This window comes from Mustela nigripes, chromosome 3, assembly GCF_022355385.1.
Source record: "Mustela nigripes isolate SB6536 chromosome 3, MUSNIG.SB6536, whole genome shotgun sequence".
NCBI classification, from domain to species: Eukaryota; Metazoa; Chordata; class Mammalia; order Carnivora; family Mustelidae; genus Mustela; species Mustela nigripes.
The window spans coordinates 39,695,003-39,717,686 of record NC_081559.1 but is presented as its reverse complement, the minus strand read 5'-3'; the positions used below and the strand labels follow the sequence as shown (position 1 = coordinate 39,717,686).

At 54.8% G+C, this 22,684-nt stretch overlaps 1 protein-coding gene across 1 annotated transcript in view; it reads right to left on the bottom strand.

The window, feature by feature from the left end:
* The window catches only part of EFHD1 (EF-hand domain family member D1), a 42,500-nt gene extending 20,664 nt beyond the window's left edge, over nt 1-21,836 (bottom strand). The window contains exon 1 of the mRNA XM_059393725.1: nt 21,397-21,836. Within this exon, the coding sequence (XP_059249708.1) occupies nt 21,397-21,698 (302 nt within the window). The 5' untranslated portion in view covers nt 21,699-21,836. The remainder of the gene's footprint in view (nt 1-21,396) is intronic.
* Nucleotides 21,837-22,684: the final 848 nt, after the last annotated feature.

Here is a 22,684-nt window from a genome sequence, read left to right as displayed (position 1 = left end):
TTTCATGAGTTAGAATTTCAGTGTGGGATGAGAAAAAGGTCCAGAGAAAGATGCAGTGATGGTCACACAAGGGGGTGAATGTATACCAAACGGCCCACCTACACAGTCAAGGAGGCAAATTTTACATGTATTTTCCCCACAGTAAAAAGAGAGAAACCAATCCAGCTCCTTCACTATCTATATCCCCCACCCCGCCCTCCCAACAACAAAAACCCACCATTGTTGGCAGCCACACCACCACCCACCAAGGAATGCAGCCTGTGGGCAATCAGAAATCTAAGCCGGAGGGCTGGTGAAATTTTGAGGCCCACGTGGTCAGGCCGGAGATGAGGCCCAGAACTCCCCAGCGTGCTCTGTTCCAGCCTCAGCAGCCGACTCATGCCATTCCTCCCACCCTGAATGGACATCCCACCACCCGGCGGTCCTCAGTGGCCTTTCTGTACCCCAAGCTCAGGGAGCTGCCCCCTTCCTCCTCTGAGAGCCAACAGCCCCATTGTCAGTCCTCTAGCACTCAGTAGATGCCGCCTCCCCCTGCTGGGTATTTCCTAATGTAGCAGCTGTGTTCCCAAGATCCCAAATCCTGAAGGAAGGGAGCCACAGTCCTCCCAACCCTGTGACAGTCTTCTCCACTCCAGGCCGGCCCCACACATTGCGGGATGTGGGCCCAGTCAGTGGGGCGCACCCAAGAAGGTTAATGGACTTAAGACCCCATGCAAGGATGGGAGTGAGGGGAACTGGCCCTGGGAAACAGGCCACTGTCCTCCCATGATGCATTTCAACTTCCCAGAAACGTGCCCAAAGAGCAGAAAGAGCTGGGCTGTGGGTGTGGACATGACAGAGGAGGATATGAACCAGCACAGGGAAGAGCTTTCTGCAAAAAAGAGCCAACTAGAGTAAGACCTGAGGTAAGAAGAGCTCTTCCGAACAGGCTGGAGGGACAGCCTCTGCTACAAAGAGTTCTAGTCAAAATAAACAGGCTTTTTTAGTGTGGAACTTTCCAGAGCTTTTTCTTCATATGGTCATCTGAAACCTACCGCAGGGAAACAGAGAACACAGACTCATCTGATCACACAATCCTCTGTGTTCGGGAACTTTCCACTAGAAGAAGGCACATCTTGGCAACCTGGTGTCCCAAGGAAAACGCTTTGGGAAATGCCTCTTGAAAGAATTCAAGGTTAGGACAGTCAGTTAAACGACGACGATGGTACCAACTATGCTGGGATTTTGAATAAATGTCCTCTCCCCCGTGCGGGTCTCACCCAAGTTTGCAGAGAGGAGGAGCATCGGCGTGCAGAAGGGCATGCATCTAAGATGGGAATCGCTGGGGGCAAAAGCAAAAAGGGGTAAGGTCTCAACAGGAAGAGAAAGGGGAGCAGCGGAAAGCCTAGGTACGTGGGGGTGGGGAGGGTCCCAGAACCAGAGAGAAGCTGGAAAGGAGGAGGGAAGAACAGGTCAGGTAACACATAGGAATTGGTCCTCACCTAGCAGGGGAAGAACGGAGCAGGGTTCGCTGCTCACATAACCTTCAGCAAGTATGGCCTCCCCCAGCACAGTGGGGCTGTCACTGTGGGGTCATGCTCAGGCTGAGAAGTCAGCCTTCTCCTTCTCTTCTGGGGTTCTGACCCACACGAGTCAAGATTTGGAAAAGGGATGCCTGGGTGGCTCAGTCGGTTAAGCTTCTGCCTTCGGCTCAGGTCATGCATGGTCCTAGGGTCTTGGGATTGAGACCCACATCCCAAGACCCACATGGAGGAGTCTCCTATCTTGGCTCCTTACTCAGATGTGGGGAGTCTGCTTCTCTCCCCCACAACTATCCTTCCCCCTGTGCTCTCTCTCACATATACTCTCTCTCAAATAAATAAATAAAATCTTTTAAAAAGATTAAAAAATAAAAAATAAGTTTTGGAAAAACTTTCTTTTAGGCCCACAAGCCTGAAACATTCTCCAGGGCTACGAAAAAGGACAAGTACTTCAGAGAGGGCCTCCACAAAGTCTGGAAACAGGTTAAGGGAGTTTCTTTCTTTCTTTCTTTCTTTATTAAAGATTTTATTTATTTATTTGACAGAGAGAGAGGCAGGCAGAGAGAGGGGGGGAAGCAGGCTCCCCGCTGAGCAGAGAGCCCGATGCAGGGCTCGATCCCAGGACCCTGAGATCATGACCTGAGCTGAAGGCAGCGGCTCAACCCACTGAGCCACCCAGGTGCCCCAGGTTGGAGGAGTTTAAAGAAATCTTTCAACGGGCAGAAATCTTTCAGTGTGACAACTGTGGTTGGGTCAGGGCCTGGAAGAGAAGCCCAGGACCCCAGCGGGCAAGTCCCAGGGAGAGGGAAGGGCTCCAGCTACCGCCAGGCAGGCCTATCTGGCTGGTACAGCGGGCCATCCGCCTGGCACAGGAAGAAAGCCGGCGTGTAGATGTAGAAAGGACATCTCCAAAGCCGAGCAGGGCCGGGAAGAGTGGGGTTCACTCCCCGGGCCAGCAGGGGTAAGTCCAGGTGGGATCATGAAGTGACACGAGTGGTGTCCTCACCCCTCCCTGTGGAGCTGGGATTTATAACCGAGAAGGGCATCCCTCCCTCTTCACAGAGACCCTCTTTACAAGGGGTGGTCCATGGTCATTTCCTTCAGGGCCTGGCTTTGCAAGACAGGCAGGAAAAAGCCTCCCAGGGCCCCTTCGTCATCTTTTCTGTTGTTTCTGTTCCTCTCAAAGCGCCGTGGGGCTCAAAGTGCAGCTCAAGCTAACAGCTCCGACTGGTCAGCTCTGCGGTCCGCAGCGCTGTCTCACACGCCCATCCTTTCATCTTTACACCAGCCCTACGGAGAATTAACAGTCGCCGCCTGTGTTTCAGGTTTATCAAGCTCTTACTCCGCATTGGGCCGTGTGCAAAGCACCTCATTTAATCTGATAGCTCTGTGAAGTGGTCATTACTCACCCCCCTGGATAGATGGTGAAAAGCAGAAGAGTGCCATGAAGCCACTTCTTGAGGGTGAGAACGAACCTGGGACTTCCCAGCAGGCGCCTTGCTTTGCAGGAATGGTCACGGACTGAGTCTCCACTACCTGCCCCACAACTCGGCAGGGGTGGGGTGGGGTGGGGTAGGGTCCCTGGGCAGAGCGCACACTCAGTGTCCCCAACAAACCACTCGTGGGACTGTCCGATTTACACCTTTTACAATTTATACCTGAAGATCTGGCAGAAATGATAGGAGCCACATTGCTGAGTCCTGAACGTGCGTGGATTTTGGTCTCAAAGCATGGTGCAGGAGACCCCTCCCGCGTGGACAGGCATTCATTTCGGACCAAAAGAATATCAAGGTTGCCGTCTTACAAACATCTGCAGAAACAGTCCCACCAGGCAAGTCCTTCACATAAGTTTCCTCTGATTTAACCTTCCAGCACTGCTCTGAGGGATGGAGGACTGTCCAGCTTGAGAAGACCCTGGGGCCCATCGAGATCAACCAGCCCAAGGTCACTAGGACACCTCGCCTGATGCCTGAGCCCACAGCCTGTGCCCTGGGCCAAGCAACCCAGTCACGAGAATTACTTTGGGGCAGGGGAGCGGGGAGATAAGACTTGATATTCAGGCAGTCCTTACAGAATGGCAAGGTTGACCCTCAAAGCAGAGAGAAGATTCCTGGGAAAGTATGGTATTAAAAAGACAAAGGGCTTTCTGAAGCCTACAGGACTTCATTATCACATCTCAGGGTGGGGGTGGCTGCAGGAAGCTGGAGGTGAGGCCGGGGAGCAAAACAGCCATCTGAAGCCAGCTCAGTGCCCTTGTGCCACAAGCAGTCCAGCATGGAAGTCCATTAGACAAGGCCATGTGCAAACTGCCTAACTTACCCCTTTTCATGCCGGTGGGAAAGGTAAATGCATTTGGGTTTGTGTCCTGCATTCTGGAAACCTCCTTTGCCTCCTCCCCTGCCCTCAAGAAAATCACCTTCCTTTTGATGTGGAACCCAGCCCCATGGAAAGGGTACGGCACCCCAGAACAGCCTGCCCAGGCCAGACCCACGACCAAGACACCTCCCGCAGGTCCCCAACCCCCGCTACCCGGGACAGAAAGCCTTTGACACAATGGGGTGCGGGACCCGGGGCTTCAGGGAAACTGCAGGCCCATCTGGGGCTTGCGATCTCCCTACAAGCCTGGCCTAAACTGCATTCCCTTCCCTCTATTTCAAACCATCAAAATATTCCCTTTCCCTCCCCACAGTTTTGGTCTTTCGAATGCCTGCAGGCTGCTGGAGTCCCCTTAAGCCCTTGGCTCCTCCGCTACCAACCTCTTAGCTCCTAATACCAGTTTTTTGCAATCATTTAAATTTTAACCCAGATTTTTCTTATTGAAGACAAGCCAGGATAGTAAAGAAAAACCATCCAAAAACTCCAGCCCCTGCACCCTTGTTTGCCTCCTGGGGTTTCCTTCTAGCCGTCCTCTGAATTGGTGAACTTCTCCCATGTTTTTTGCCTTAACAGATCCTCAGTCCCTGTCATCTTGATACTCTCCAGCATCTGCTGCTAGGGAGGGACTCTAGTCTCATCAGGCCTGGGGATAGCCCTGCAGACATGGCGGGCATCAACACCCAAGCCTGCCACCTGCTTGGGGAGATATTTGGCAGGGAGATAACACACCTACACTCCCCGCACCCCGGGCACCCCATGGGCAGCCAAGGAGAGGGAGCTATTTTTAAAAGGACTACCTGTCTGCAGCCATGAAGAGGGAGACGGCTTGCAGGGCCCCAGCTCTGAAGAGCGGCCCTCTCTCGAGTGGGCCTCACACAGCTGTCAACGTCTTCAGCATTCTGGGTGAAACCCAAAGGTACAGCCGGCCGAGGCCCCTTATGCAGAATCTCCTGGAAGCCCGTGCTCAGTGCCAGCCCAGCCCAGGCTGTGTGAGGCCCAGTCTCTTGCCAGGGCTTACTCTGAACGGCTCTGTACTGACCGGGGCTCTGTGCTGACTGGGCCGTCCCTGGATGGGGGAGTGGGTGGAGGGGAATGGGCTGAGACCCTTTACCCAGCATGCCCACCTCTGTGGTTACCCAGGGCCTGGGAAGGTGCCTGGACTGGCCCCAGCGTAGGTCCATTAGTAAAGGGGACAAGGGGACAGGGGCCGGTGTCCCGTGTCCACCGGGCACTTGGCCCCTCCGGGTTCCATGAATCACTTGCTCTCTCAGCTTCCACTGGGCAGAGCCCCTGGGTTTTCTTGGTTTTCCCTTCACCAGAATAATCCTGCCAATAAGGAAAAAAGAAGCCAGCCGCCTTTGTCTGCCAGAGGCTCAGCCATTAGAAACTCCCCAGGGATCCCAGCCCAGCCGAGAGCAATGGGGGGGGGGGGGGGGGTTCGCAGGAGGATGGCAGTGCCCCAGAAAATGTCTCAGTGTTGAGAGGCTTGCCTCTGTTCCAGTACACTGGAACTTCCCTGCTTTTCTTTTACACAGAAAGGCCTTGAATGGAAATCAAGCGCGGCCTTTTCCAGCAGGCAGGCACCAGCGACTCTGGGTGTGGTCCCCAGACCAAGGCCTCAAGGTCACCCAGGATTGTTAGAAATGTAGAATCCCGGCCTGCCCCAGCCAGGCTGAATTAAACACATACATTTTCACAATACCCTGTGGTGCCCAGGCACTTTCAAGTCAGAGAAAGACACAGTGTCAGACTATCCCCAAAGCCAGGGGCCTTTCTGGGGGCGCTCTGGTTCTCTGGGTTGGGTGTCTTGAACTGTGCCTTTCCAGAGGAGTCTCAGGATGGCCCAAGGTCACAGGACTGTCATTGCTCTTCCAAATCTCCCTCATTGCTCTGTTCTCTGAGGTTCTGGTTTCCTATCCTTGGAGGATCCTCTCTGGCTGCCAAGTCATGGGCTCTCCCTTCCTTCCTTCTTTCCTACCCTCCTTCCTCCTTCCGTCCTTCCCTCCGATTTGCTACAGGCTGGGAGCAGGCCCAGAAACCACATCTCCAAGTGTTACAAGTATATGCGAAGTAAGAATAAGCAGGCCCCCAGGAAGGCTGGGGGAGCAGGTACAACAACGCCACGGGGACTCTGAGGGTTAAGTCTGCATAAAAGCTTGAGCCCAGAGTCTTTGATTTCCAATCAGTTCCTGGCTCCCCATTCCATTCATCTGTGCTCCCTCACCACCTGGCTCCCGTCTACCTGGGGCCTCTCCAGAGCAGAAGAGCACAAAGACCGGTCCCAGCGGGCAGGCAGATGTACAAAGAGGCTGTTGAGCACTGATCTGGCCGGAACTTGGGCAGAGCTGGAGTGGAGGGAGGCGGTCGGCACAGAGGAGCAGGAACTAACAGGAAACAGAGTGCAGAGCCAAGAGAGGGAGCCACTGTCAGGAGTCCAGAGGTGCTAGGATGTCCCAGAAGGGGGTGGTGGTGGCGTGGAACCAACTCCCAGGGGGCATTCTGAGAGTTCTGTGTCTTCCTAAGGGCAGTGGGGTTGGGGGGGGGATGGGAGCCACCTCCAAAAGAATTGGAACCAGAGAAGCGACATCAGAAGGCTGCTTCTTCAGAAAGACCTCTCAGCTCAGGGTATGGTTTGGACTTTTCCCATAAAAGGGGAGGGGGGCGGTGAGTGCAAGCTTTGTTATAGGGGCTCACTTTGAGCAAACATCCTTCCTTTTCTGGTAGAGGCCAGCCTCTCTGCGGGTGGTAGGAGGCCAGTGGAGGCCGGGTCCCTCCCACCCATCAGCCATGCCACCCTGCAGCCTCGGTTCGGACACAGTGTCCGGCAGTTCATAAAGGAAGGTGGGGAAGCAGGACAGAGAGGTATTGGGCCACCCACTGTGTGCGCCGCACCTCACGAAACAGCAGAGGGGAGGCAGTGCCTTCAAGAGGACCCAGGACATCTATTTTGTCCCAAATGGATGGCAGGGGAGTACACGGCCCCTGCCAGGGACCGCCCTGTGGATTCAGGAAGAGTGGGCAGGGAATGACCTCAGAGTAGGGCTGCTCACTCTACCTAGGTCCTCCCCACCCAGTAGGGGCACACAGGGAGGTTTCAGCTACATGCAAATTCTCCGGCTGATGCCAGAAGCCCAGCATGGAAACAAAGCAACCGGAATCCCATGACCATCCTCAAGGGAACATGCCAGTGACAGGGAGACAATAGGTCAGCAGTGCAAAGTCCTCTGGCCACATTGAAGGCACCGATGCCAAGAACCCTCTGAGCTGGTGAGGGCTTGGCCTCGGAAAGTCGGACTCAGCAACACCAATGTAACAGGCACAGTCTGGTCCATTAGAGTTCGGGGGCTCCTCCCAAGGACAGCGAAAGACAGCAGTGGCCGGGAGCGTGTTCCCCAGGTCATGGTCCCCTGGTGCAAAGCCCTGGTAACACTGTATGATGTGTGTCTCCGGGTGAGTTACTCTAACTCTCTGGGCTCGCTTGTTTTTGGCTGATAATATGATAATATCTCGTTAAGTAAAAGACCCTAATCCTGGGGGTCTCCCCTTGGTTCTTCAGAAACGGGGACACCCTTGCTGGGCTTGGGTCAAGGGCAGGTGGCTGGGGACTCCGTTTGGGAACAGGGAGTGGAGTGAGTGGATCTGGGAATTTAAAGTTCCAGGCAATCCATCCAGAAAGGAGAGGGAAGAGGAGCAGTGTGGTGAGGGCAGGGCTCTGGCGTCCCATAGGACGTCTCAAGTGGCATTTGGCCTCCCATGGGAAGCCTGCCCTGAGCAATCCCCAGTAGACGCAGCAGGGAGGCCAAAACAGTTCTTCTGAGCAGGAATGTCAAAATGACCAAGGGTCAGTTCTTTGCTGCAAGGGTACGGTCATGGGGTGCCTCCCCTCAGTTCCCAACACTTCCTATAAAAGTTCTGAGCGGCTGGGAACAAGGCCAGACATGCCCCTGGAAACTTAATTCTCCTTGGAATTCCCAAGAGCCTTGTGGATCTCGGGGGACGTTTCCCCCAAATGACCCAGGGTTTCCACACCAACTTGGTCAGGCCTGCGGCAGCCCCGGCAGTGCCCCACCCCTCCTCCACCCTCAAACCCAGGAGTCAGAGAGACAGACAGATGGCAGGGGGAGGCCCTGAGGGAAGTGGAGGCCCGAGGCCCCAGGCCCAACCCAAGTGGACGATGGGGGACTCGGCTGTCCCTCCAAACAGGAAGGAAAAAACACCAGGGCTGGCAGCCTCTGGACCCCAGGGTCTCCCATCTCCACTGCACTACTTCCCTGCCAGCCAATCCTTTCCCTGTGTCCCTCTGCTGGGCTGGAACCACCTTAAATCCAGCAGCCCTTCCGGGGGCCAAGGGACCTACAGGCCCTCAGTGGAAAAAACATGGGGCTGGTACCAGCAGACCTAATTCAGGCTCTGCCTGCATGCTGAGTGGTCACACGATCTTGGGGGCAACCTGAGAATGTGGTCACTTACCTGTTTCCACATCTCACTTACAGACGCCTGTGTCTGTGTGGCTCATGGTCAGTGGCACTGTTGGAAGGAATGCCCCACCACCACCACGGCCGAGGGCTGCAAAGCACCCCAGAGGCAGCACTTAGGGCCACAGGGCAGCAGCTCGAGGCAGAGCTCAGACCCCTCTTCAGAGGTCAAGGCAACCCTGCCCTCGCCCTGGGCTGCCCCTAAGGTGGGCAGCCGGATTACAAGTATTTAGCCACATTCAAGGATTGGTCTCTGCTTTCCCAGGGCAAACACCATGAAAGGGAGGGGAACGTCACGAGAATCAACCATGATTAAGTGCAATCGACTAGAAATTGGGGGGTATGAGAGAGTCGCGGGGAAGGGACAGGCAACAGACCAGTTAAGAGTGGAGCCAGCTGGGGCCAGCCTTGCAGTATCATGAGGAGCCTGAACCTTATCCCTTGAGCAACTGGGAGCTACTGAATGCTCTATGTTGTCCCCCACCACACACACACACACACACACACACACACACACAGAGGGAAGCAAGGTAATGAGATTTGGGCTCTGGCAAAAGGTTACAACATGGAAGAGGGACGGGGTAGGCCAGCTGCCCCAAGCCAGGTGGTCAGGAAGCCGACAAAGGCTATGCCACCCCCGGCCCGGCCTGGTTATGCAAGGGAGGGCGTCAAGGATGGCTGAGGTTTGGAGCCTGAGATGATGGCTGGGGGTAGGGGCAGGAGGTGGTAATGACACTGAGAGGCTAGTGGCACAGGGAACAAGAGTATAGCCTTTCTGGGTTCGAAGCCCAGTTCCGCCACTTACATGATGTGAGATGCTAGGCAAGTGACCTAGTTTCTCTCTGCCTCAGTGTCACCATCTGTGAAATGGGGGATGATAAGTGTACCGACCTCACAGTGTTATGCTATGTAAAGGCTAAGAGAAGTGCCTGCACACCATAGGTACTTGACAAGTGGGGGCCATTCAGTGTTTTGGGGGGAGGCTGGTGATCAATAAAGCTGACCATTATAGGGTGGGGTGGAGGAAGCATGAGACCTTTAGGGAGGGGACAGAGACCCTGTCATGGAGGCCAAGAAGGGCAGGGCTGGGGAGAATTGGGGTCCAGTGCTTCTCCAAGGCCAAGCAGAGCTCACCAGGTCCCCCTGGGCATAGAACTGGGACGGTCAGCAGCACGTCTTGTCAGTAGAGGGTTGATGCCAGGCCTGCTGTCCCAGGCCCAGCAGTGTTCCCTGAGCAGTATCGGGTGCCTGGAGTCCACCTCAGAGATGTCTAACCCCAGAGCTGACATCAGCTTCAGCCTCGGCCCATCCTTCCCACTGGGAAGGAGCAGAGGGGCAAGCCCCAGAGACACAGATTGTAGGTTCTGGACAATGTCCTCCTACTTCCTGCAAATATGACCCAAGCTGGCAGAAGGCAAACCATGGACTGCCCACCCCGAGGCAGTGATGCAGAGGGACAGATCACTCTTCATTTCAGAATCAGATAGCAATGACACTACTCTTCATTTCAGAATCAGACCCCAGTGCAACCGGAAGGAGTCCACCACTCCTGGCCCTGTTCCCCACCCCCAGCCCCACCCCAACTCCCAAGGCTCTGCCTGGCCTGGAACCAGGAACTGGCACAAGGAGGCTGCCACTGGTGCTGGCAACCCAGCCTTTACCTCCAAAACCAAAGAATTTACCTCCATCCTGCAACACATGGGGACAGCCAGGCTAACACTGAAAGACCATATAACAAGGCCTGGATACCCCTCCACGTACTCAACCACCCCTCGCACAAGAGAGGGGACCTTAGCAACATAATACGAGGGGCCGCTAAAAGAAAGGAGACACATCAACGCCTGTGACTCCCAACCAAGATGGTGGCTGGCTCCACCATTCACTGCAGCATTCACTGTCTCTCCACCTGGAGACCCTTCTAAAAGGAGAAGAAATCAGAGATACAACAGTCATGATGATAAAAAGAATACAGGGAGCCTGGGGAGGGGGCTTGGGATCCCCAAACAGTCCTCAGAGACAAAAAGCAGACTAGGAATGTAATGGGTGATTCTGCCCAAGGAAGCCAGCTGGGCCCTCCAAACCCAGAGGCAAGGTGGCTGCGCTCAGCCAAGCTCTTTGTCAGGTGGAAGGGTGACCTGGGGCAAAAGTAGGAGCTTTCTGAAAGCTGGCCTAGCGGACAGCTGACACAGACACATCTCCCTCCCAACCCCAAATACACAATATTCTTAGCTGCCAGGGATCTACAACCACAGGCAAAGAGACAGATCAAAGGCGCTCTTGATTAAAATGGCAACAGCAAGTGTCCCAGAGCAAAGACCTCTACATTCAGGCCCAGAGCCCCTAGTAATGGGCTGCTTCCAGTCTGGTCTCCAGATCCCAAGCCTGATTCTGAAAGCCCCTCCCACACATACAAAAACAAAGACAGACACAAGAAAGCCATGGTCAGGGAAAGGCCCAAAAGGAGCACTCTTGGGCCCCACTCCTCCCTTCCAGAACCCCCACTTTGGCCAGGTGCCTGCCCCTCAGGGAAGGGCAGTCACTGACTGGTGGGCCCATGACCCAGTGCCAGCCCAGGGGATGCCAGGGACTGGCTTACAGGATCCGCCTGGGAAAGACCTCCTCATTGTTTGGAAGGCCCACAGGTCTTTCCTGCCCCTGACTTTGTCATGGCTATGTAGGACCTGGGGAGCTCCCATCTTGCCGCTGGCCCCCTGATGAAGGCAATACCAGGACTGGAGGGGTGCAGCAGGCCGGACCCATGGCTCGGACAGTAGCAGCCAAGCATGCCCAAGGGCCACCCTTGTCTTCTAGACTCCCCGTTATACGAGATGATTCTTCACCGATGAGCTCGGGGCAGGGTTTTCCATCACGGGAACCAAAGGCCTCCCGACTCACACGAAGAGAAAGGCACAGATAGTCTCAGCACGAGCCTTCAGGACTTGGTACCTAATCTGATGGGGGGGACCCCTTAGAAGAGAACACCATCAGGCTTCCACTCTCCAAGTTACAGTATCTTCATTATATTCCAAGAGATTCTGAACAGGGACATCATACTTCTACAACAAGTTTTTCCCTGTACTTGTGAGATTCTGGTCTGTTCCCTCGAGACCAGTGGGTCTCAGCTTCGGGGAAATGGGCCTTAAACCCCATGGAGAAGCCGGATCCCCTCAGCAAAGAAGTACCTGCACCTGGAGACATGATCTCAGGGGGCCCCAAGATCTGAGGTGAAGAGCTCCTCCTGCTCTAGCCACGGGGCTCAGGAAGGGCAGACGCCCAAGGCCAAAGTCTCTGCCACCCACTTAGCTTTGGCTTTTCCTTTTCATCTGGAGTTTTTAAGTCTTTCCAGGGCTTGTCCACAGCCTAGCCCAAATACCTTGGACCACCTCTCAGGAGAATTAACACCCAGGCAGCCCTTCCTAGGGAACAGTGTTGCACCGGGGACCCCAGCTGTGGGGGTGCCAGCTGCCGGCCCGCTCTGCTGGCAAAGAACAGGGTGGCCATTTGTGGCCAGGCAGGGCTCCAGGCTCTCTCCTCCGTCCCCTTCGGCTTTTGCCTCTTTTTCCCTCAGGCCCTGAGCCTGCTTCAGGAAGCGAAACCCAGGAAGGGCATGAGAGAGACCAGCCCAGATTCCCAGGGCTTGGGATTCAGAGGACTCCAGAGGGACTTAAACGCCTAGAACAGGGCCTGGTGAACTACAGCCTGCAGGCCAAATCCCGTTGCCCAAGTCTGACTGGAGCAGGGCTTACTGGTGGGTATTGTGAACGGCTGCTTCTGCCTCACAGTGGCAGCAGGGACCCGAGGACCCACAGGCCAAACACTTTTACTGTCTGACCCCTTCCTGAAGGAGTCTGCCCAGCAGGGGCCTTGAGGACACTAGAAGGTCATACAGTCCATCCCCTAGCCTCCCAAAGTCCCAGCCCAAGAAGTCAGACCACCTGCATCCCACTGAAGCCCCAGAGAAAAGGGCTGAACACCTTCCAGACAATTCTTTCCATTTCTCAGCAACTCCAACCATGAGAAAACTTTTTTCTCCACAATGAACCGAAGCTGGAGTCTCTTCTCTGGTGGGTCCCCACCGTGGTCAGGTGGGTCCCCACCGTGCTCCAAGCTGTCGGCCACCACCCTCCTTCTCGAGGACCCTCAATGCCTGGGCCTTCAGTGCTTCTCTGTCAAGGACCTGGATCCCCTCCCAGACCTGGCTGGCTGCACTTCCCTGGCTATGTGTCCAGAAAGACCAAGACCTTCCCTGAACGCAGCAGCCCAGGGCCCCCCAGCATCTTCATGGGAAGCTGCTAGGCCCCACGAAGTATCTTGCACAGGCGTGGTGGATGACTTTTCCAGGACCTGCATTCCTCCCTGTCAAGCGGCATCACTGAAATCAGGCTCCCTGATTTCTTAAGTTTATTTAAGCTTCTCAAGGGCAGTGACTCTTCCAGATCGGTCTGTATAACCTGGCCCGGCAGGTGCTTCGCTGAATGAATGGTGACGAGTTCAGCCACAGTAGGTTAAGAAGGAGGCTCACCATCACCATCGTCACCATCGTCACAGTACCACCATGGATTACAGTGAACGAAAGTATAGATCATGGGAGACCAGAGCTGGGAACACAGGGGAAGGCATCACAAAAGGTCACACAGCCTCGGAACCAATGAATCCACGTCTGGGGTCCATTTTCTTGGCAGGTTGCTGACCACAAGGCAGGTTCCATCCTGCAGGATGGTGTGGTCTTTGCCTCAACGACTCAGAGGCCCCTGCCCATGGGCCTTCCAAGGAGCACCTAGGACTTAGGACCAACAGCGCTCTTTGATCACCAACAATGAGGGACACAGGAACCGAAAGAGGCTCTAGGGGCCGGACTACATCATGCAGGGGACACGAGCACTGAGTGTGCGAGGGGGGAGCGTGAACGAGAGCATGCGTGTCAGCACATGCAAACGCACGTGCAAAGGTGCACAAAAGGCATAGATCTTCATGAAGCAGGAAACTGAAGGCAGACGTGTGCCAAACCTAGAGCCCTAGAGCAGGTGCTGGGCTCCTCCACAGAGCATCTCCCCCCTGGGTCACTGACTGGCCTGGCTGCCACAGCTCCCAAGACCCCAGCAGCTCAGCGCACGTTTAGGGACCCACTGGCTCGGCAGCATCCTGAACCAGAGGCAGCATAGCCCAGGGGAAATCGGACCCTCCTTCAACCCCACAGAAAAAGGGATTTTTTTTTTTTTGTATCTTTTTTTAAGATTTTATTTATTTATTTGACAGAGAGAGATCATAAGTAGGCAGAGAGAGTGAGAGGGAAGCAGGTTCCCCGCCGAGCAGAGAGTCCGATGCGGGACTCGATCCCAGGACCCTGAGACCATGACCCGAGCCGAAGGCAGTGGCCTAAGCCACTGAGCCACCCAGGCGCCCCGAGAAAGGGATTTCTATTTACCCGCTGGACTCGGGGCCCAACAGGGCTAGAGTATACATGAAGTTGGAGTCCCCTAGACCTCACAGCTTTGAAAGGAGGCACCTGTAACCTGAGCATATGAGGGAGAAAGGGGAAAGGATATTTTTTGCATAATGCAAGATTTTAATAACTCACTGAATTTCAACTTCGATCGCTCCTGTTTCAAATCCCTCTTATTCAAATTCTCATTGCATGGGAAGGCTCCTTAAGGATGGTGAAGGAGCCTCCCCAGAGAGAGACCTGGGGAGCAGGGAAGGAGGAAGAAACGCCCCGCAGATGTCTCATAGCCAGAACTGGGCACACCCTTCCAGCCCCCCATCCAAGGCAAGCCCAGGGAAACAACCGTACTTGAAGGGATCTAAGAAACAGTTCTAGTTTCTAGTCAAGGTGCCTTTTGTGCCGGAAGCTGAGGCCTCAAAGCAGAAGCCAGCCAGAGTTCTGGCTGAATGCTCCCCAGGAATTCCAAAGAGCCCAGGGTTCTCACGCCTCACCCTAGGCAGCCAGAGTTTAAGGCTGCAAAAGCCAGTGGAGGTGAGGGAATGTCAAATAGAAGGCAGGTCACTATGGACCGAAGCAGCAATCAGGAGATGGAAGCTCTTGCCTTTCTCTAAAGGCGGAGAAAAGCACCGAAATTCGAGATTCCTTTTATTTTCATGCACCTTCCCCATCTTCCAAGTCAATTCACTCAAAAGATGCACCTTGGGGCGCCTGGGTGGCTCAGTGGGTTAAGCCTCTGCCTTCGGCTCAGGTCATGATCCCAGGATCCTGGGATGGAGTCCCAACTGGCTCTCTGCTCAGCAGGGAGCCTGCTTCCCCCTCTATCTCTGCCTGCTGCTCTGCCTACTTGTGATCTCGCTCTCTCGCTCTCTCTCTTAAATAAATAAATAAAATCTTTAAAAAAAAGATGCACCTGAGGGTGGATCCGCTGGTCCGCTCTCTCTCCTCCTCCTACCCTTCCTCTTCCCTCTCTTCCTCTTCTCCAGTAAACCTCCTCGACTTCATCTCTACAGCAAATGCCTCCCCTTCAAGTCTACACCCCTTTCTCCCTCCCTAGTTCCATAATATCCTTGCCCTTCCCCAGGCTCAGCCGGGATGGGCTCAGCCCTGATGTGGTGTCCGGAGGGCAGTTATGACATCACCAGCTCGGATGCTCCATAAAAGGACAGCTCTCTCAGAGCCAAATGCTCTTCTTCCCACCCTCTCTTTGGGGAACTGGAGATTAGAGCATAGCTACAAAGACATCACAGGCACATTTCCAGATTGCTGCATTTGGGTCCTGCCCTTCAGGGGCTGCCTCCCCCACCCCCATACCTCCCTCTGCGAGAGGCCCCTGGAGAAGCCTGGGGGGTAATTAAAGTTTCCTATCTAGCCTTAACCTCCACCAGCTCGCCTTACAGCCCTGGACACACACACACAGAGTCAGTTTCTTCTGGGCCTTCTCGTTGTTCATTTAAAATCAGGCCACTGTTCTCTTGGCTCGGGCTATCCAGTAACACACTTGGATATGAAGAGGGAACTTTCTCTGGCCAGGCGGATGATGGCTCTGGCTTCCCACACCCACTCGAAAATTCTCTTCCTCCTACAACACACCATTTGGGAGCCAGGCTCAGGTGTGCAGGAGGCCCTAAGGATACAAAGACAAGTGACTCCTCCAGCCCAAGACCCCAACACGCTCACAGCCTGGGGAGGACCCAGTTTTTTCCCCAAGCCTTGATAATGTAAGATATTCCTAAGCAACACTTTCTCTTCTCTTTTTTCTTTAGCCTTTCTTTCTTTCTTTCTTTCTTTCTTTCTTTCTTTCTTTCTTTCTTTCTTTCTTTCTTTTCTTTTCTTTCTTTTCCCTCCATCCCTCCCTTCCTTTTCTTCCCTTTCTTTCTTCCCTTTCTTCCTTTCCTTTCCTTCTCTTTTTATTTTAGCGAAACACTTTCAAATAGGAAAATCAAATGTAGAAGATCAAAGCCCGTCCTGCGGTATCTACATGAATCCCTCTCTTTTTCTCTCTCTCTCTCTCTCACCCTGAACAAAAAGAATGGGCATACTTTCTACCCATCAAGTCAGGTTCTGAGTGAACTAAGGCGACATCAGAGCCTGGATCTAGAAACTCAGATTAAACAGGAATTCGGCGGTTGGGTTTTCTCCACTAGTTTTGTGTTTGTAGTTAGATGGCCACTCCATGTCATTGGGATGGGGCTTTGGGAACACAAACCCTCCTTCTGCTGGGGGTTGGGAATCATGCTGGCTTTAAGGCTCTGACATGCCCAAATGTGGGGGCTTCTCTCTCTTGCCCCCTACTCCCTTCACTCTTAGGGCCACATGGACTGGGGAACTCTGCTCAATTGTAGTAACAGGTTGAACCACCACCACCACCACCACTTCACCGACACTCGGACCCTCAGACTGTGATCTTGTCTGGAAATAGGATCATCACAGATGTAATAAATTAAACGCAGATGAAGTCATCCTAGATCAGGGCGGGCCCTAAATCCACTGGCTAGTGTCCTGACATCATCAAGATCAAGAACACTTGAGCAGACACTAGCAAGGTGGAGTTGTCCAGGCGCCTGTAAAGCTGAGGGCTGCCAAGGCCTGCCGGTGACCACCACAAGCTACAAGAGGCACAGAATTCTTCTCCTGAGCTCCATAGCTAGCCGAGCCCTGCTGACACCCTGCGTTCAGGTGCCAACCTCCAGGAGGCGGGAGAATATGTTCACACTGTTTAAAGTCCCAGAGTTACGGTGATCTGGTCCCAGCAGCCCTAGGATACTCCTCCACTCCCCCAGCAGTGGCTAAGTAACCCCCACCCACAGAGCCTGGAAAGGCAGTAAGGGAGGGCACAGCCCCCCACAGAACCACTCACTCAGCAGGCGGCCAGGCTGCTGCACTCCAGCTCCAACTGAAAGGGAAATCAACTTCAGAGGATAATTCAGACACTGCAAAGTGGTTTTGAATTTTTTTTTTTTTTTTTAAGATTTTATATATTTAGGGGCACCTGGGTGGCTCAGTTGGTTAGGCCTCTGCCTTCAGCTCAGGTCATGATCCCAGTGTCCTGGGATGGAGTCCCACATAGGGCTCCCTGCTCAGTGGGGAGCCTGCTTCTCCTTCTCCCTCTGCCCCGCCACCCCCAGCCTGCGCCTTGTGTTTTCTGGCTCAAATAAATAAGTAAAATATTCAGGAAAAAAAAAAAGATTGTATATATTTATGTGTCTAAGAGAGAGCACAAGTGGGAGGGTTGTCCAGAGGGAGAGGGAGAAACAGACTCCCCGGTGAGCAAGGAGCCCAACGGGGGCGGGAGGGCTCAATCCCAGGACCCGGAGATCACAACCTGAGCCAAAGGCAGACACTTAACAGACTGAGCCACCCAGGCGCCCCTGGTTTTGAATTATTAAGCAAAAGAGGACAACACAAAATTTGCACATCCACCAGAATGACAGGGGTGTGACCCTCTAAAACTGAGTGACACAAACCTCCAGGGCCCTCACCGTGGGCCTGGAATCAAGCTAACTGCTTCACATGCATGAGCTTATTTAATCCCCACAGTAACCCCATGAGGCCCATACTATTTCACCCTCACTTGACAGGAGGGGAAACTGAGGAACAGAGCTTTTTAAGTCACCTTCCTGGTAGCAAGTCGTAAGAGCCCGCGTCTAAACCCAGGAAGCCTGGCTCTGCGTGCCTGCTCTTCCCAGCTTCGGTACTGCTCCTACAGTGGGTTAAGTTTGGAAAGCAAGCTGGGATTTTTAACACACTTTCGCTTTTATTTATTTATGCAAAGAAAAGCGAAGGAAAAAAGGGAAAGGGATGAAGAGGCCACGCTTTGACTGGGGGCAAAGCAGGAAATGACCAGCACCAGCAGGATGGATGCAGAGCTGACACCCTCACAGGGCAGGGAGGAGAATCAGGGACGGGTCAGATGGGCAGGGCTCCTCCTGGCAACAAAGGAGCCTGGGAGACCCCAGTAAGGGGTTTCCTGGCCCTGCCCTCAGGGAGGGGCCAAGGCAACTGCAGCTAGGGGTCCATGCAGGAGTGCGCGTGGGGTCAGAGGACCTCCCTATGCATAGTTGAAAAGTTGCTGGGGGTTTTTTCGTTGGTTTGTTTTTTTTTGTTTTTTTTTGTTTTTTAAGTCATGCAGGTCAGCAGGGAGAAGCACCCTTGAAAGAGGGCCAGCAGGGAATCAGGGCTGGGCCATGAGGATAGTCCATAGCCTAGAGTCACTGCCACATGCTGAGCCAGGTTGGAAGGAGCCAGGTAAGGAATCTCCCAACCTAGGGCCCGCTGACTCTGGCGGGGTAGGGACGGCTGCGTCCCAGCTGCCCCGGTAGTGGGAGAAACAGGCAGGCACTTGCAGAGGGAAAACCAAGGAGCTCAGAGACTGGCTGCTGAGTTTGTGGAAGCTCAGGGGGGTTGGGGCCATGCAATCTGTGTCTCTGGGGAGCATGGGGAGCCTGAAGCTGGGGCAAGGCACAGGGACACAGGGCTGGAGCCAATGTGAATGCCTGGTCTGCAGCAAAGGGCTCTCCCCTTCTAGATCACATGCCATCTCAGAAGGTCACCCATTCATCTCCCCAAAACCCACCGAAAGGAACAACTGCCCCCATTCTGATGACAGGATACAAGTGTTTAAACAACTTCCCCACCACCAACAGTCACAGCTAAGGACCCTGGAATAAAGGGTCTATGTCCCCACCCTGCCCGCACTCCTGATGCATAACTGGGTCTTGACACCAGGTTCAGGGGGCCTTTTCCAAACATGTGGGAAAAGAATGGCAGCATTTTCCAGGGGCAGCAGCTACCTGCCCCTCACAGGAGGCCGTTGTGCCCATCTTACCAGTAGCAGAACCAAGACTTAGAAGGGTAATGAGGCTCACCCAGGGTCACAGAGCCTAGGCCCCGGCAGCCCTATGTCTGTCGGAATCCAAAGGTGACACTATTTCCCCTGCCTCACTGGTGTCTCTGGCTATGGCTCAGCTGACTCTAACCAGAGGGGCTGCTCTGCCTCTCCAGCCTTCCGGACACAAGGGGGTGATTCCTAGGAAGGCTTCTGGGCACCAGCTTGGGCCTCAGACCCCACTCCCTGATGACAGGAGCTGCCCATCTGGGCACAGCTCAGTCATGGCCAGAGGGGAACAAAGCAGCAGGCCTGAGCCTGCCCACACTCTGGGTTCAAGATGACCTATGAAGGTCATTCACAGCAAACCAGCACTTGACCATCCTCCCTCTGCAAGAGCCCCAAGGGAGCCTGTGAAAGCCAGTCTTCCCCACCTCCAAGCCCTGGTGGCTAAGGGTGGGGCACGTGGCTCAGGCCTGGCCAATGGCAGCCACAAATTCCCCGGGCCACAGCAATTGGTTCAGAGCCAATAAGAAACAATAGTAAAGCTAAAAAGAGAGACACACACACAATAAAGCCTTTGCTGTGGTCACTCTTGCCCTCTGGACTTACTGGAGCTGCTGTGGCCAGCCTGCCACCACCTGGCATAGTAAGCCACCTGAGAATGGGGACAACACAGAGAGGAAGCTGGCTTGAGAAAATGAGAAACAGCACTGATAGCATCATCTGAGCACCATGTAGGTCCAACCATACCTGACACCAACTGCGAACCAATTAACCTCCCTTTTTGTTTACTCTGATTTTGGTTAAAGGTGACAAAAACCCCACAATTTCAAGGGGTGCCTGGGTGGCTTAGTCAGTTAAGCATCTGCCTTCGGCTCGGGTCATGATCCCAGGGTCCTGGGATTGAGCCCCGCATCAGGCTCCCTGTGGTCCAGAAACCTGCTTCTCCCTCTCCCTCTCCCACTGCGTGTGTTCCATCTCTCGCCCTGTATCTCTTTGTCAAATAAATAAAATCTTTTAAAAAACAAAACAAAAAAAAAAACGCAACCTCAAATTCTGCCTTATACCACAGGTCCAGAGAGCTAACATGTAGTGCCACACACAGGCTGGGACCCTAGACCACACACTGCTGTCCCTTTAGCTTGACCCTGTTTCTTCACGGATACCACCATGCCTAAAGACCCTGTGTGGACTCCCTGTATTACCCTTGGGCAGTGCATAAATAAACTTACCCTTTCAAAGATGTTCTGCAGGAAAAAAAAAGCAAAAGCATAAATAAAGTAGCCCAAGTCACCTCAAAGCAACCTGAGGACGGTGGTCCCCAAGACGCATCCCCCTCCCCCCAGTCCAGCTGGACTGTGAGGAACTGCTGGGACATGGGAGCAAAGGAGCCAGAGGAGCCCTGACGAGAAAGAAACCAAAGGGGACCCACAAACCATTCACCCACTGCTTTTCCATCTCCACCCCAGGCCAATTTTTATTTTTTTTTTCATTTGCCAAAACTCAGCTTCCTTAATTACCCAAACTAGACCCACCAGGTGTGAACACCACAGGACAGTGCCTGGAAGCCAGGGAAATCAGGTTGTCAGGGAGGCAGGGAGGCTCCGGGTGCCAGCCTCCGCTGACCTCCACAGAGGCCGAGGCTGGACGAGAGCCCAGCCTCAAGAAGGGGCCAAGATTCTGGCCACACAGTGCTGGCCACAGAGCCTTTAAATAGAACCTCCACGCGGGAGGACAAACACATTCCAAGCACTTTTTAAAAACGCCCCAAGCATGACCTGGCCGGAGGCCTCTGCTCCCCCAGGCATTTTTCCGGTCTTGGTCCAATTCTGGACATAATATTAATAGCTCGGTTAGGAGCTTAGGGTGTACAAAATGCCGTATGGCCTTAAAAGGCAGGGACAATTACCGCCCTCACTCTACAGATTTGGAAACTGAGGTCCAAGGACCTCCCAGAATGCAAGGCCTAATACTGGAAGCTCTCTACGCTGCCTCCAATGCCCAGCAGCTCCCGGGCTCGGCCGGGCTTTCACCGCGGGACACAAGAGAGCCCCCGTCCGACCGGCTGCCAGGGGCTACGTCGGGTTCCGACGGGCGCCTCCTACCCAAAACGCAAGGGGTAAAATAGATACGGCGACACGGCCAGGAGGCTCCCAGGACACACTCGCTCCAGGAACGTCCTGATCTTTTGCAACTAGTTTGACCAACTCTCAGTTCTCAGCCTCTGTGGGTACATCAGACCCTGCGCGGCAGCCAAGGATAACTTTCCTCCTTTGTTTGAAAAGATAAACAATGGGGCTAATTTCTCCCTTGGGCGGTAAAGTTAATGTTGGCAGGTGTGGCGCCGAGCGACTCGGTTTCCTAGAAGTTGCGCGGCGGGCACCTCTGGCCGCTAGGGGCGGAGGGGGCGGGACCGGCCGTCGGGACCCGGGAGCCTGGGGTTCAGGAGAACTTAAGAGCCCAGTCAGGGAGAGCTGCGGCCACTGCTCTCGGGGTCCCGGCCAGGCCAGGTTCCCCTCCCAACCCCACCACCGCCGCACCGGCACGGGCTCCCGGCGCGCAGGATATGAGGTGTGGGTTAAATGCTAAGGGCACCCCGGGTCTCCTAAATTATCCTACCCTGTCCCATCATAGCAGAGCGGGGACTCGGGGCCATAAAGACCCGCCCATCGCCACCTTCCCGCTCCCCCCCTCTCGGGTCCCACGGCGCAGGGTCCTCCCGGGCGCACTGCGCAGGGCGTCGCGGGCGCTCACAGTTTGAACTTGCTCTCCAGGTCCTTGATGAGGCGGCGGCTGAACTCCGGGAACTCGGTGTAGGGGTTGAAGACCTTGCAGCCGCGAGGCCGCGCGGTGCCCTCGTTGATGTCCAGCCGTCGGGTCAGCTGCGCACTCAGCTCGGCGTCTGCGCTGGCGGTGGGCGCCCAGGCTAGGGGCTCGCACTCGGGTTCGGGATCCCGCGCTGCGAAAGCACAGGACGCGGTCTGGGGGCGGCCCTCCTCCGCCTCCTCCCACTGCAGTCGCCGCTGCAGCTTGCGCGCCAGCTCCTGGCTGGCCATGGCGACGGATCTGGGGAGCCGGGGACGCAGAACCAGACGTGGGGACTTTCGGACCGCGCGCTCCGAGCGGGCTCGCGGCTCTGCGACGTTCTGCCCAGGCGGCCGGAATCCGGCGGTTGGGTGGAACCGCGGGCGCGAGAGGGGGGCGGGCGGGGCGGAGCCGTGGCTTTAAGGAGGTGCGGCGGCTGCTGGACCCGCCCTCCCGGCCAGAGACCGCAGGTGTTCTCGCGTCCACCGGACGCCCACCCGGTTGCCTGATCCCCAGGACTCCGGACTGGAGGCTGACCGCGCCTCGGAACGAGAAGTGGACCCACTGATCAGCTCCGACCTTGCGGCCTGAGCCTGCTGGGAGGGATCCGGGGGACCCTGAGTTCCCTGGAGAAACGGCAGCAGGAAAGTTTCACGACCGTTCCGGCGGTTCCTCTATCGTTCCACAGATGTACCCCAACTGGAGGTGCTCGCGACCCAGGACAGGCTGGAGGTGGGAAAAACCGAGCGCCCCCGAGTGACACCCGCGCGCACCCATGGCTGGAGGTGGCACCCATGGGTCGCGAGGTCCAGGAGTGGGAGGTGCCCACAGGGAGTGGGGAGCTTAGTTTCTTAATTTTGGGGGAGGAGGCTGAGTTTCTGACATTCACTGAAAATAAATGTTGCTAAAACATACTAAAAAATACTAAAAACGAATAAACAAACAGACAAGAGAGCGAGCAAGGGTGACAAAACTCTGGCTCCCCAATAGGCAAGATACCCGCGTGGCTTCAGAGGCTCCAGCTTTTTCTGTGAAACACACAAGAGAGAAACGGAAGCTCAAGAATAAATAAACAAAGCAGCATTTTTGACAAGCGGGTAAAACAAGCACAGTCGTCGTTCTCCTTAAGGAAGGCTAATACAGGCGGCTTATGACATCAGCCAAGCCTGCAAATACCAGTTGGCCCCAGCCTGGGCTCTTGTCTGCTCTGGCCACCTGGTTGGCCTGGGCGAGTCTG